This window comes from Bidens hawaiensis, unplaced genomic scaffold (assembly GCF_021521415.1).
Source record: "Bidens hawaiensis isolate Kalapana, Puna unplaced genomic scaffold, B.hawaiensis_p1.1 tig00023835_1, whole genome shotgun sequence".
In the NCBI taxonomy this organism is placed as follows: Eukaryota; Viridiplantae; Streptophyta; class Magnoliopsida; order Asterales; family Asteraceae; genus Bidens; species Bidens hawaiensis.
The window spans coordinates 196,883-210,842 of record NW_027505039.1 but is presented as its reverse complement, the minus strand read 5'-3'; the positions used below and the strand labels follow the sequence as shown (position 1 = coordinate 210,842).

At 35.0% G+C, this 13,960-nt stretch overlaps 1 protein-coding gene and 1 long non-coding RNA gene across 4 annotated transcripts in view; one reads left to right on the top strand and one right to left on the bottom strand.

Annotated features, from left to right (window-relative positions):
- Positions 1 to 2,881: 2,881 nt before the first annotated feature.
- On the bottom strand, positions 2,882 to 4,612 carry LOC143610105 (uncharacterized). Of its 3 annotated transcripts, none has more exons than XR_013149530.1 (4): positions 4,512 to 4,612; positions 4,371 to 4,425; positions 3,611 to 4,046; positions 2,882 to 3,325 (listed from the first exon to the last, which is right to left on the bottom strand). It is a non-coding gene; the product is annotated as an uncharacterized LOC143610105 (long non-coding RNA). The 3 variants fall into 3 exon arrangements; XR_013149532.1 differs by having other exon boundaries at positions 3,611 to 4,037; XR_013149531.1 differs by lacking the exon at positions 4,371 to 4,425.
- Positions 4,613 to 8,396: 3,784 nt separating this feature from the next.
- LOC143610109 (midasin-like) overlaps positions 8,397 to 13,960 on the top strand; it is a 29,265-nt gene continuing 23,701 nt past the window's right edge. The window contains exons 1-17 of the mRNA XM_077084681.1: positions 8,397 to 8,510; positions 8,610 to 8,732; positions 9,282 to 9,625; positions 9,923 to 10,007; positions 10,140 to 10,429; positions 10,541 to 10,684; positions 10,802 to 10,971; positions 11,235 to 11,344; positions 11,430 to 11,549; positions 11,729 to 11,807; positions 11,925 to 12,047; positions 12,139 to 12,223; positions 12,550 to 12,646; positions 12,731 to 12,859; positions 12,939 to 12,995; positions 13,086 to 13,265; positions 13,770 to 13,895. Of these exons, the coding sequence (XP_076940796.1) occupies positions 8,628 to 8,732; positions 9,282 to 9,625; positions 9,923 to 10,007; positions 10,140 to 10,429; positions 10,541 to 10,684; positions 10,802 to 10,971; positions 11,235 to 11,344; positions 11,430 to 11,549; positions 11,729 to 11,807; positions 11,925 to 12,047; positions 12,139 to 12,223; positions 12,550 to 12,646; positions 12,731 to 12,859; positions 12,939 to 12,995; positions 13,086 to 13,265; positions 13,770 to 13,895 (2,244 nt within the window). The 5' untranslated portion in view covers positions 8,397 to 8,510; positions 8,610 to 8,627. The remainder of the gene's footprint in view (positions 8,511 to 8,609; positions 8,733 to 9,281; positions 9,626 to 9,922; positions 10,008 to 10,139; positions 10,430 to 10,540; positions 10,685 to 10,801; positions 10,972 to 11,234; positions 11,345 to 11,429; positions 11,550 to 11,728; positions 11,808 to 11,924; positions 12,048 to 12,138; positions 12,224 to 12,549; positions 12,647 to 12,730; positions 12,860 to 12,938; positions 12,996 to 13,085; positions 13,266 to 13,769; positions 13,896 to 13,960) is intronic.

The following is a 13,960-nucleotide window of genomic DNA, read 5'->3' as shown; positions in this document are numbered from 1 at the left end:
AAAGATAGAAAACGGGGTATGAAGTTACTCACGTTCAAGTAATAAACTTGAAAGTTTGATTATTTGGAGATTTGCCGGAAAGACGAGTCAATGTATGAAGCCTAAAATAAAAGAAGTCTTGGATTTAGAAAGGTTGCCTTGAAGATCTTTAAATAAAATAATTGTTGCAAAAAGTAAAAAACTTAAAGTTCAAGGTTTAAAATGTAACTATTTAAGAATTTATAATAATAACCCTTTAAAATGTAAGTTTGCTCGCAATCGGGTTAAAGTATCTAACCTCAATATTTACTTAACCCAATTTAAGTAATAAGGTGAGAAAAATGCTAAATGCAAGTTCCGTTGGGACAAAGATACTAAAACGGGTTTTTAACGAGTGTTCGGGTTGTCGGTTCAGGTCTTGACAAATGGTCAAACCCAAAGTCAACTTTCCAAAATATTAATTGTCATGAGATAACTCATTAAAATATGATAACACTTAACCAAGTATGTAGGTCTATTGTTTTAGAACTAACAACGCACGTTAAGCGAGTGTTCGGTTTTGTCGGTCCAAACTATGTTATGAGATCAAGTTGGATCCAACAATTCCAAGTACTTAAAAAAAATAATTAAAATCAGTTTGTAAACTATTTTTGAAGAAATATACAAGTCTTGATAGCTAAAAACACACTTGTGTGCCTTAAGCGAGTAAAAGTCGGATTGGTTCGGTTTCCATCTCACAACAAGTTCATAAATGGATTCTACATACCCACATATCATAGATCTTGTATAAAAATGTACAAATGAAAATATTTAAGTTCTACAACTAAAAAGTCAACAACAAGTCTTTTTAACAAAATTTCGGTTTGGTTCGGTTTCCATATCACAATGAGTTCATAGATGGTCTCCACATACCCAAGACTTGTAAATGTGACTAACAAACTAAAATGAGCATAAGTTAGGCATAAATGATATGTATAATAAGTTATGTGTGTGTGTATATATATCAAGAACACAAAGTCCTCCATGAAGCCTTGCCTTATGACGTTCGAAACTTAACCAACCGGAGTCGGTGAAATAACTAACAAAGGAAACAAGGGTGTGTATTATATATATGTTGTACCACCATATTCAAGAGTTAGTAATGTTAGATGAACAAGTTAGAATTAAAGATAAAACTCAGTTTGACTTTTGAAAGTCAAACACTCAAGAACACTAAGAAAACAACCTTAAGATCTTTGTATTTGGGAGATAAAATGAAGATGTAGCAGGTGTAAATGAGGGGGAAAGAGTGTGTATATATAGGGGAAAGAGTTGGGTCAAATATGGGTGTTAAACACAAGAAATTGCATGCAAATGGGTCAAAAACAAACACAAAACAACAAACAAAACGTGCAGGTCTGAGCTCCTTTCGCGCCCCGCGACCACAACACCCATCCCCCGTCGCGTAGCGCGACGGGGTTGTTCATCAGCTTTTCGAAAATGGCAGTTTTGGCCCCCGAAGTTCGTTTCAAGTGATTTTTTAAGCGTTTTAAAGACCGGAGTGAATGTTTTCAAGACCCAACAAGTGTAAAACAATATTGTAACATAAAATCCATCATTTTTATTATATCCAAGGTTTCGGTTTACAAAACGGGTCGGTTTACATCAATAAAGTTTACAAAACGAATACGAATCGAGACCCGAAATTGACGAATGTCACAGTAGTGGTGGAGAGGAAGGGCGGTGGCAGTGATCAGTGGCGGTAGCGATGGGTGGTATGAGGGTGGTGATTTGGTGAAGGTGATATATAAAGGAGGGTAAAGGTGATTTAGGGTGAAAGAAGGAACTTAATGAAAAAAAAGGGTGGGGTGAATTTGGAGTATTTTAAGAAGAATGAAATGGACTTGGTAATCGGTGATTCAACTCAATTAATCAATCAGGGCCGTCTCCGAGAATGATAAAAAAACTTTAGGCCTCGTGCGAAATTTTTTTTGGGCCTTCTCATAATATAAACTCTTCGATTATATATCAAAAAACCTACAATATGAATATGATTGTTATAAAATAAACAAAACAAAAATAATACATAAAAATGATCGAAGTTAATTAAGCGAATTTTGAGTCTCTTATAGAGATAATTAACAAATTATCAGAAACACAAATTGAAGGCGTCGGCGTTTACGGTGATAAAAAGGGCGGACGCCGGCGAGCACGTCTTTAGTGGTGAAATATCTTATATTTTGAAGGTGAAATGGAGGTTGAGAGATCTAGAGAGGGAAAAAGAGGAGAAACGGCGTGTGATAGTGAGGTTTTTTTTAGAAAAAATTTGGGTTTAAATTGGGTTTGGGCCTGTATGTATGACAAGTCTTAAAAACTTTTGGGCCCCTTTGTGTGTTTGGGTCTCGTGCCACTGCACGGTTTGCACAGCCCAAAAACCGGGCCCGTAACCAATTAACCACCCTTTTTTCATTTTACCGCAATTATCCATTACATTATGTCTTTTATTCTAACATATCAAACGTTACCTGAAGATTAATCCATCGACTTTTTATTTTACACCTTTCCACCCATCAAAGTGAGAATGGTGATATATCATCTTTTTTATTCTTGCAGCTTTGTATTCATCGTCACATAACTTTTTCTTTTTCTATTTTTTTAGATATAATAGTTTTAGAGGAATCAAGAGTGTTTTTAGGTTGCGAATGGATTGAAAGTGAAACTCTACTACGGATTGCGGAGTTTTTAAAGCATGTCATTACGTTGTTTTCTATTTATTTTTGTTGTTATATGAGTATGTATGTAACTAAACCTTATACCACTGTAAAAAAAAACTTTTTATTTGTTTTATAACAAGTTTTTTTTAGCCAACACTGAAACATTAAGTTCCTCGCGTTGAAACAATAAAGACAACGAAAAGTAACAATTCATTGAAGTTGTAAACATATTATTAAGAACTCGTTGAAGCTGTAACCACTACACAAAATTCTTACGCGTTTTACATCAATAATGTTTATGTTATGCAAGTACACATTTGTTACATGATAAAGGAGTTGCACAAAGGAATGATAATCATTAGGAAGGTGCAGACTCACAAAAGCTTGTTCTATATAGCTATGTCATAATCCGCAAGCTCTAGATCTGAGAGAGTGTTTGGGGATTCAAGTATTCCAGTTGTTTCGTCTACTAATGAAGTGTTCCAACCAACTACCACCATGACGCCACCACGACTCCACCACCAGCAAGAATTCAAAGTCAAAACTCGACAACGATAAACGATCATCATCACATCATCACAGGGCTACAACGAAATCAACAATAGACAAATGCGACCACGACTCCGCCGCCACCAAAGGCTCGGAATCAGAACCTGCATTTCCAAAATAACACCAAGTAGTTATATTTCCTCAGTTAATAAATAAATAAACATTTATAGCTAACTGACATAATACATGGCTGATTATATGCTTTGTGAAATTCACATATAAACTCACCACACATTTATGGCTCTAATTCAATCTATTTGCAGCATGTAAAGTACATGTGTCGGTTACAAATAATGCTATTTACTCAACTAATGAATAGATTTACAGCAAAATTAATTAGTGTGTATAGGTAACTAACTATGTTTCATAAAAATCACATGAAAACTCACCAACACACTTTTGAAATCCACTTTGCAACGACTGTAGTGTTTCGATTTCTTCTTCAGAAATGTTTGATTTCCCATGACTTTTGACCGTGATGTTAATTGGACCCCAAACTCCTTCTATGAATGACGTGCTTTCACGATCATATAACTGGTACCTACTCGAAGTCTATATGTTAAAAAAAAAAATACTAAAATCAAGCAAAACTCTCAAATTAAAAGCCCATAATTAGCGTCAAGAAAAAAAAACCCTAAGAAAAAAAGTCAAGAGTAAACCCCAAGATTCTGGCACATTGTTAAAACACATTGAATAGAACCAAAGACAACGTACCCGTTGCTACGCCACAGCTAACGATGCTGGCTAGAAACACGCGCTTGCCATCTGTCAGTTCTCCCACGCCAATCAACGATCTTGAATTAAGTCATCACAAACCTTATAACCCTATATACATAAGAAAACATATCCAAACAACATATTTAACATCGGCCTAAATGAATTTAGAAACCCTAGAAATTCAAACATTAAAAGATACATACATACATATATATATATATATATATAAAAACACACACACATCTTATATGCAGTGACCGTGAGAAATCGAAGAAAACAAACCCCCAATTTAAAACCGAAGGTATAATAAACCGACAACGTAATTCCGGCGGACATGTGTGCGCCTACGTCGACATACGACGGAGATAGATGCCGTAAGACGGAACACCCCCAAATTTAAAACCGTAGAAATTAAAATAAACTTTACCATACCTGAATGACGATTAAAAGAACGGATTCTATGATTAGATCCAAGTAACATCATCTTCTATGCAATCAGCGTATGTAGTCCATATAATCATTTATAACAAACTAATGAAAATTAAGGTGTTGTAATTGAGTTAGGGAGCTTACAATAACAAAGCCATCTTTACATTTGGTGCCCTGACGACGATCTCTTTCTTGTCAACAACTACTGGATCTGAAAAAAGAACCACCATCCGGCGAGATGCTTGATCGAAGGAAATTGGCACAGTACCAGTATCTCTCGATTTTTTGCATGAAATACCGATACTATACCGAACCAAACATTTCAGTACCGATACCAAATATATTTTCAAATCTCTAGATCGGTACTGGTACCGTCGCGAGCTCATTTGTAGAACACGCAAGTAAAAGTTAAGATATATGTATATATGTGGTTGGTTTCATTTTAGAATTCATAAAACTTAAGAACTTCAAGAACTCTTAACATAAACTATTTTTTTTATTTTCTTTTATATATAATTGTTGTTATAAAGTAGTTTTAACGTTTTTTATATAAAACTTTTTTATTACAAAAATGAATCCCAAGTTTACATATGTGTAAATTAATATATCAAACAAATTTACATATGTGTAAAAAAATTAGATGTGTAAAAATTAATTTGGCTTGAAGTTATTAAATAATTTTGGAGTTTTTAAATGAAATTTATCATTAATAAACCGTTTAATAAATGGAGAAGTAAATTTACATATGTTTTTATTGTTTTCTCCAATTTCAATTTAATTTTGACCACGCTTCATATGGCTTAAGCATAACCTTCAAAGACTAATTATGTGCTATTAATTAATTTTCTTGAGGTGCTTTTCACGGCCCGCTGTGAACGGTTCTCGTACCGACCAAACCCGTACTCGCTTATTTTGCATCAGTATACTCACATCAATTTTAAAAGTAAAGAACATCATATTTACTTTCAAAGTCAAATAACTTCTTAGCGATTAGAATATTCAACATTAAGGAAACAAAAAGTTGATCTTAGCATCTAACTTTTCCTTTTGAAGTAACTCAACAAAACCGGATCTTCTTTGATAAGCGCTATACGTTTTTCAAGCTAATCCTTCGGAGTTGAGATGGATAAACTATCAAACCCTTGAATATCCTTCATTGGCAGATATGATCACAGACCTATGGGGTATTTTCTTTTGTGAATTGCCTATTCACAAAAGGTAGAACGCAATACCTGCCAAATTTGAAACGCTAAAGAGAACATTATATAACAAAATAATATATATAAATTGAAGGTATGTATAGTATAAATACAATATATCCAAATTTTGGTTTGTTTAATATATGAAAAAGAAAACAAAGGTTGAACATAGAACCTGTTTGGCGAGACACGATTTCTGGGTCAACAGACTACAACCCATGCAAAATTTCTGATATTTTTTTTGTTTTAGCCAGGTGAATGCAAAGTAATGTCAAAGATTCCCAAATTGCCCTTGTATGCAACCTGTTAGCAAATAAAACAACATGAATCGAGTTGTCAAAATAACCCGCCAGATCTGACCTGTTTATGATTAAAACAAATCTGTTCGTAATGTCTCTTTTGACCAAAACTTTCAATTTTGGCCCGATATTAACGTGGCCCAGCTATTTAAACTTGTGATCAAATTGCCCCTGGCATGTAAATTGCAAATATATAAAAACTTTCAACAATTCAATCCTCCTGCAAATATTATTAATTATACTATTAACCCGTAACATGGGATTTACGGAGTACGATGATGACTATTGACCCGTAACAGAAAACAAACTGACCCGTAACAGGAAAAGCTGAAAGTTGATCCGTTAATAAAATTTCATCCCTTGAAGCTCAACTGACCTGAACTTGCAGTCCACTTCGGCCCGTTAGGAAAACCTGTAAAAGGTTGACCCGTTTACAAATCAATATCATCAGCAAGTGGTAAAATTTCAAAACAACCCTTGTTCACTATTTCAACTTTATGACCTGCACATTAGAAACAAATCGATTTGGGTTATTATAATAGTTATTGGGTAAGGTAATTGTGTGTATGTTCTTCATTTTCATCAAATGGGGTGTTGATGCAGGTTGTGACAACAAATAATAAGGAGAGAAAGAGGCATGGAGGTTGAAACTGATTCCTAGAGGTTTTCTCAAAAACCGTCCTCAACCTCTTCTCTGCACTATGGTGAAACCACGTGTCACAACTAAAAGACAGTGAAAATAAAAAGGGATAATACCTGTCCCAAAAAAGCTTGTTTTATTATAATAGTAGATATATACATGTTTTCTAGTTGCATCATACATAGAAATTTCAACCACGTATTTCTTTAAAAATTAATTATCCAAACTTTTAGACCTAGTTGTCTTAGCCCACTTCTTTTGGTCACCAACGACTCAACATCAACGGGCCATCAAAATCAACGTTTGACACCGTAAGTAGTGGTGCTTAAAAAAACCGGTCCCAAATTTGGGAACAATAGTTGTACCTCGATCAATAACCGGTTCCAGTTCCAACCATGCATGTCGTTCCAAATATGGTATTGTATTCGAGTAAGCAACCAATTCCATAATCGGTATTGCAAACCAGTTCCATTGAGCATTATAAGAACCAACCCTATTACTTAAAATTGAGATTTTTTTATCAAGTAGTTTACAAACAATCTTATAACCATCATAATAGTTTTGAGGTTTTTATTTTTTATTTTTACCCTCATGTCTTGGTATAATAAATATATATTGAACGTGTTGGTTTAATCACAAAACTGAAAAACACTCTCTATTATCTTATATATCAAAACACTTTCAAAAATGTTATCAAAGTTCCAATTATCAAATGGCTTATGAATGTAATCAATCACCATCTTTTGCTAGTGTTGGTTTTTTGTTAAGCCATGTAACCATTGTTATCGTTAAATAAACACAATTGTGTGGCAACATTTTGATTCACTTGACATGTCAACTTGTCAAGCGTGAGGAACGAGCTCTGTAATTAGTGGAAATATACATTTGTTTAAAATAACCACTCAGACACATCAGAACAAATACATATTTTTAGTCTTAAGATGAAAGTAATATAGAAGCCCATCTACCCAATGTTAAGACATGACATGGATATCAATGTCACTCAACAATGAAGAACTCGAACTAGCTTACCAAAACCTAGCCAAGTAGAAAGTTGAAAAAAACGAAAATTCAAGCCAAAATAATAAAACACAGCTGTAATTTCTAAGTTTTCTTATTTATTTATTTATGTTTTTATAATCTAATCTCAAGAAGTAAATATAAATCAAACCTCATTATGCAAATCGTTTTCATAATATTAAAAAATAAAGTAATAATCAGTTACCCGTTCCATACCGACCCTAAAGCATCACCATCGGGTTGGGTTTTCTACCAATACATGGATATACACCCGACCCGATAGCACTCTCAACTGGTATTGACCTATTCGACTTTACCCGAACCCGTCTAAAACCCGAACCAATTTCCAAAACATTATTATATTTTCCTTCAACCGCAAGTCTCTCCAGTCTCCACTAGAGGTGCACAAACCGTCGACCAGTTAATTTACTAACCGTTTTTTTGACGGGAATTAACTGGTTAGACCGGTTTTTCAGGTCGGGTAGTAACCGGTTAGAGAAACAGTTTCAACTGGACCGGTTAACCAGTTAATAACCGGAAAAAACCCGTTTTTTAATAAATTAATAATAAAAAAATTCGGTTAACCGTTTTATAACCAGTTTTGAAGTCAATAATATAAACTGGTTACTAACCGGCGGTTTGAATCGATTATAAACCGGTTAATACTAGACAGGTTACTAACCGGTTACGAAATCGAATACAAACCGAGTAAAGACCGACTAGCCGGTTTCTATGTGCACCTCTAGTCTCCACACAAACTGGGCCGAACTCAACCACTTAAAATTACACGAAAATCCGGCCCAACCAAAACTCCCAGTTTCTGCTAACACACTTAACAGAAATGTATTTAAAAATCTATATTCACTCTTAAACCCTAAACCCTAACCAGAAGCTGAAGAAGAACTCACCACCGCCTTTGCAAATCGTATTCCGTTATCGCCGTTAGTTTACGTGACCATTCAGTTGCTTCGATTATACTAATTAAGTCAGTTTTCACGTTTCTAATCACTATTTGTTGATATTGTTTGATATTACGTATTTACAGCAATTGAACTAAAAGTTTTGGTTGAATTACGAGTTTTAGGTTCAAATAGGAGTATAAATGGCCCTTGATGGAAGTTTTTGCGTTGAAAATGAGCTGAGGAGGTTTCTTCTTCGGTGTCCGAAGCTTGCGGCAGCTCCGGAGCTGGATAAACTAGTTAAAAAGGTATTTAGGATATTAATTGATAATAATAGATAATAATATTGGATTCTGTTACGTATGTTTAGTATATAGACTTGCAATCGAGGCGCCTGCGAGCTACTCGAGCTACAATTGATATTAAGCTTGAAATGAGCTGAAATTTTTCGAGCTCGAGCTTTAAATGAAGCTCGTTTAGTTTAGTTATCGAGCCTTAACGAGCCTTGTGTATTATTAAGTTTTAGCTATTTTGGACTTATGCATATTAATTTCACACTGCACAGTTGAGCTCGGGCTGAGCTTAGGTTCGTTTAAGGTATTTCCAAAATAATTAAAAGTAATAAAAAACCTATATAACTTAATTAATGAATAATAAACGAGCTGATCCCGAGCTTGAATAAACAACTCAGGAGCCGAGTCTGAGCTCTCGTAAGTCAAAACGAGCTGAGCTCGTGCCTAGTCGAGCTCGGGATCAGCTTGTTTACACTTCTACCCTTTATGGCTTGGAGGGAGTCGTTTACTTGAGTTTCATTATGATGTGGAACGTTAACTCTATTTCTGTTTGGCTATAACTAGGGGAAGAATTTAACCGAGGGAGAATTGATTGATGGAGTAGCGGAGTTACTTTTACATCCTCGTTATACAATACCGTTAGTGGGATGCTTTCGTCCGATTGCACGGAAGATTGTTGACCGGGTTGTGGCTTTGCTACATTTGGTGCCTGATCTGACCTCCAATTCGAATGATTCGATGCTTGGATTTGATGAAGGGAGTTTCTTTCAGGAGCCTGAAAGTTCAGACCATGAAGAAGTTATTTATATTATTAACTTATATGTCAAACATGAGAGAGGTCTGAGACTCCACGAGCTTTCATGTTTAGCATTTTCAAGAACACTTGATTTGGTACCCCATTTATCTGGGTAAGCTCACTTAGTTCTTATACATTTGGGAGTTCTTCATGCATCATATACTGTTTGCTGCTTGCTACGTTTCTATATACAGTCATGCATATCGTTTTTTGACACATTTAACTTGAATCATCTACATTCATGATCCAATAGATACGGTAAAAGGGGAAGCTTTATGGCTATATTTTAACTTCTGTTTGCCTAGTCACAGATTCACCTTCTCTTATTTGTTTGGATGTAATTAAGTTATGTACCAGAATGTCCTTTCACTAGCTTTTTACAATATGAATCTTGGGTTATTTTATGCAGGTCTTTAAGGAATTACTTCGAATTTGCGCCACCATCGTTTAAAAGGACTATGGGGAAGAAATCAATGTCCCAATTATTAGTGCAGGTATATATAAATCCTAGTCTGTTCTATATCCATTGAATTATGAAAGTAATGTTTATGCCTATAGAACATTATAAAGCTTTGTTCTGTTCATTATGCTCATTGTTGACCAAGTTGTGTTTTTACTTTTATCAGGAAGGAGTTCATCTACTGGATGCTATACGGGTATCATACCGTCTTCTTCTAGCAGAACCTGAGTTGTTTTCTAAACTATGGGATTGGTCCTGTTTTTTGGACCTTTTACATGAGATTAGCGGTTTTAATGGAGAAAAATCAGAGCTTTTGGTGGACATAAGATGGTGCGTGGTTCAAATATTAACAGTCGTTTTGAAGATGAGTGACAGATTTACCCGGAAAAAGAAAAGTGACATGACAAATACTGACTTTGGATTTGATGATGAAGTAGCCTTCGCGTGTTTATTGCGGTTAGATTTTTCTAATGATGATAGAGATCACTTATTTCTTATTTTTCCATTAGTGTTAGTTTTATTGTTATATGATGATTTTATTTTTGGTCCTTTGACCTCCATTTATAGGTGGAAGGAATTTCTTCAGGATGTATCTTTGGAGAAAGCTTGCTGGTATCTTGAACCATTTAGGGAAAGCACACCGTGTTCTTCTGAAGCAGACATTAATTTGGGTCTTGGGCCACCAAATTGGAGCAGCATGGAGACAACATGGTACTGCTATAATTAATTTAATTTTAAAATAATGGATCCTTTTAATGTGGTTTGTACATTCCTTGTATGCCAAGGCTGTTTCTAGTCAAATTATGCGACTGAAGTTTTTTTTATTAGGGATACGAGTAAAAGTGGAAGACCGTTTGTGTTAACATCTGCTGTAAAGAAAAGTTTTGAGGTTGTTGAGTTGGCAGTGAGACAGAGGTGGCCTGTTCTTCTTTATGGTTCAGCTGGAGCAGGCAAAACTGCTCTTATTGGCAAGTTAGCCCATAGTCAAGGGAGCCAAGGTATGCTTTCTTCCAATTTAACTAGCATAAAAAAGTCACTTATACTTATTCTATATTTTATTTTATTTATCTGAACTCTCAACACACCTGAGAATTGTACTACTAGTATTTTATAATACTGTATTCATGCTTTTGACCTTATAACTTGAAGATCATGGATCATTGTATGTTAATATGTGTTCCTTAATAGTATTTGAACAGCTTAAATTTACTCACTGCTTCATGCATTATTGTTTTTATTTGCGATTTTTGTCTCCTTCCAGTTCTATCCATTCACATGGATGATCAAATCGATGGAAAAACACTAATTGGGAGTTATGTATGTGCTGAAAAACCCGGTGAATTTAGGTGGCAGCCTGGTTCTCTTACTCAGGTTGGTTATTTCTTTCATTTTTTAATATTGCTTTAATTAGTAGTCAGTTTTTTGAGTCTTGATTATGTTGTGCTGCTATCCACAGGCCATCCTTAATGGACTTTGGGTTGTCTTTGAGGACATTGATAAAGCTCCTGCAGACGTGCAGTCCATTTTGTTACCTTTGCTAGAGGGTTCTGCCTCGTTCTTAACTGGTCACGGGGAGGTACCATGCCAAGTTTATAAAGTTTTGGATATAATTTGCGTCTTTGTGTATTGTTGATAAACTTTTAAAATGGGCAATCTTGGAGTTCCATTTTGTCAAATGCGCATTATTTGTTTGCTTGTCTTTACTCGAATGACTCAGCAAAAGATACATTTTGAGTCATTATTTGCTCTTTGCAGGCAATTCGGATTAGTGAAAGCTTCCGGCTTTTTTCTACAGTATCAGACTCAAGGCTAGATGCATTCACTGGGACAACAGGTATGTGATAACATGTTTAGCATAAAATTTAAAATCACGCAAAATTACAAGTGGGTAAATACTTACAAAATTTAAATCCTTGACATTGTCTTTTTTAATTTTTTTGTTTGTATATAGCTAGAAACTCCCTTGGTGCATTGTGGAGGAGAGTAATGGTGGGTCCCCCTAGTAGTATTGACGTGCTAAGTATTGTTAAAGCATGGTACCCGGACTTGGAACCTATATGTGGAAAACTTATAGGTATTCGAGAGAAATACTGAACTTTGGGAAGTTTCGTTTCATACTTGATGGCATAGACAGTACTGAAAGTTTTTTTTTTGCGTTCTTGCAGAAACCTTTGAAAAGGTTAACCAGATAGCGGGCTATCAACTTGGAACTTCTGTTACCTTTTCATCTGCCGGCAGGTTTTCACTGAGGTATTAATCAAGCCATGCTATATATTACTTATGGAACTGTGTCGAAAGTCACCTAAACTTTATTATTAACGCATATAACTTTCCAGTTGTTTTCTTCAAGAAATTTTATTATTTATTTTTTGATATCTTTTTTAATCATGTATTCATCTTTGACACTCAAGTGCTTTTTGGGTCACGATACAATACGTTCCGACTCGTACCAAAAGTTCTTGTTTTGTCCTCTAGTTGTAACCCAACCTGCCCTTTTGACCAATTCTACAGATTACTGTCTCATGTTATTAGTTTAATTTGCGCATCTTTATTCAGTTATATGTCTGCTCTGGCAGGGATCTTTTGAAGTGGTGCAAAAGAATTGTTGGTTTGGGTTATCCATTTGTAGGAGATAATCTGTCAGCTCATGTGGCTAGTTGCATCTATCTAGAGGTTTCGATATTTATATTACTCTTCTTTTTGTCGATTGCATTTTTCTTAAAAATCGTGGATTGTTAATAAGTTTGTGTTTTGCAGGCTGTGGATGTTTTTGCAGCATCTTCAAGTTCAAAGGATACACGGTTAAGTCTTATGAAAGAGTTAGCAGGGATCTGGGAAAGACCGATTCCCAATAAATTATTTCCTTATGATAAACCTGTTGTGAAGGTTTCTATTTTCATAACAATATATATTTGCGCCTGAATGTGTAGTTACTGTTTTCTCAACATTTGATTATTATACGCAGGAGTCGCGATCTGGTGTAGATATTGGACGAGTAGCTCTTCAGAAGACAGGGAATCCTGTGGGTTATTATTTAATGTTATTTATTTTTAAATACTTTATAATAATGTTTTTTGTTTCTCCTTTATAATTATATTCAATGTGCTTTTAGAAATCGTCTCTTGTGATCAAGTCATTTGTTGAGATTAGCACTTCACTTCATAACTTGGAAAGAATAGCTGCATCTGTCAAGTATAATGAGCCTGTTCTTTTAGTTGGCGAAACGGGTACTGGAAAGACAACACTGGTACAGAATCTAGCTGCAAGAATCGATCAGAAACTTACAGTTTTGGTACGTATTAGAACAAAAGATGGGATAAATGGTACGCAAAATGTATGGGTCGGGTCAACATTTGTTATCTTTTGATTCGGGTCAAAACAGACTGGGTCAGGTCAAGGCCAGTCACTTTTCTGTCCATATTTTTCATTTTTAACAAAAGGAATGTGTTTATTGATTTTAAAACTATATTGGTAAAGTAATACTCTGTTTGTTCATATATAATATAGATATTTAGGAGGTTTTAAGCATTTGAAAACATTTTGGGTGACTTTCTACCAGTCTGATCTGCTGTAAAGTTTTACTTGTTTGACTCAACTCAAGTGATATTAAAGTGACCTGAGTCGACCTGTTCAGGAAAATGGGTCAAAATTGCAGGTTGTAGTGTTGGAAATAGAAATAGTATGATAATGGAAGTTATAGTTTTCTTCACGAGTATTGGAAATAGAAATAGTATGATAATGAAAGTAATAGTTTTCTTCATGGTATGACATAGTTTTGCTAAATTACGTGTTGCAGAACTTGAGCCAGCAAAGTGATGTTGCGGATCTGTTGGGTGGTTTTAAACCTGTGGATGCACGATTGTTATGCTTTCCTTTGTATAAAGATTTTGAAACTCTATTTAGTCGTACCTTCTCTTCGGCGGTATGATCTATTGATCTGTGTTGATGTTTTTTTACTTCTTTTTTTTCAATGTTTGAACGGTTGTA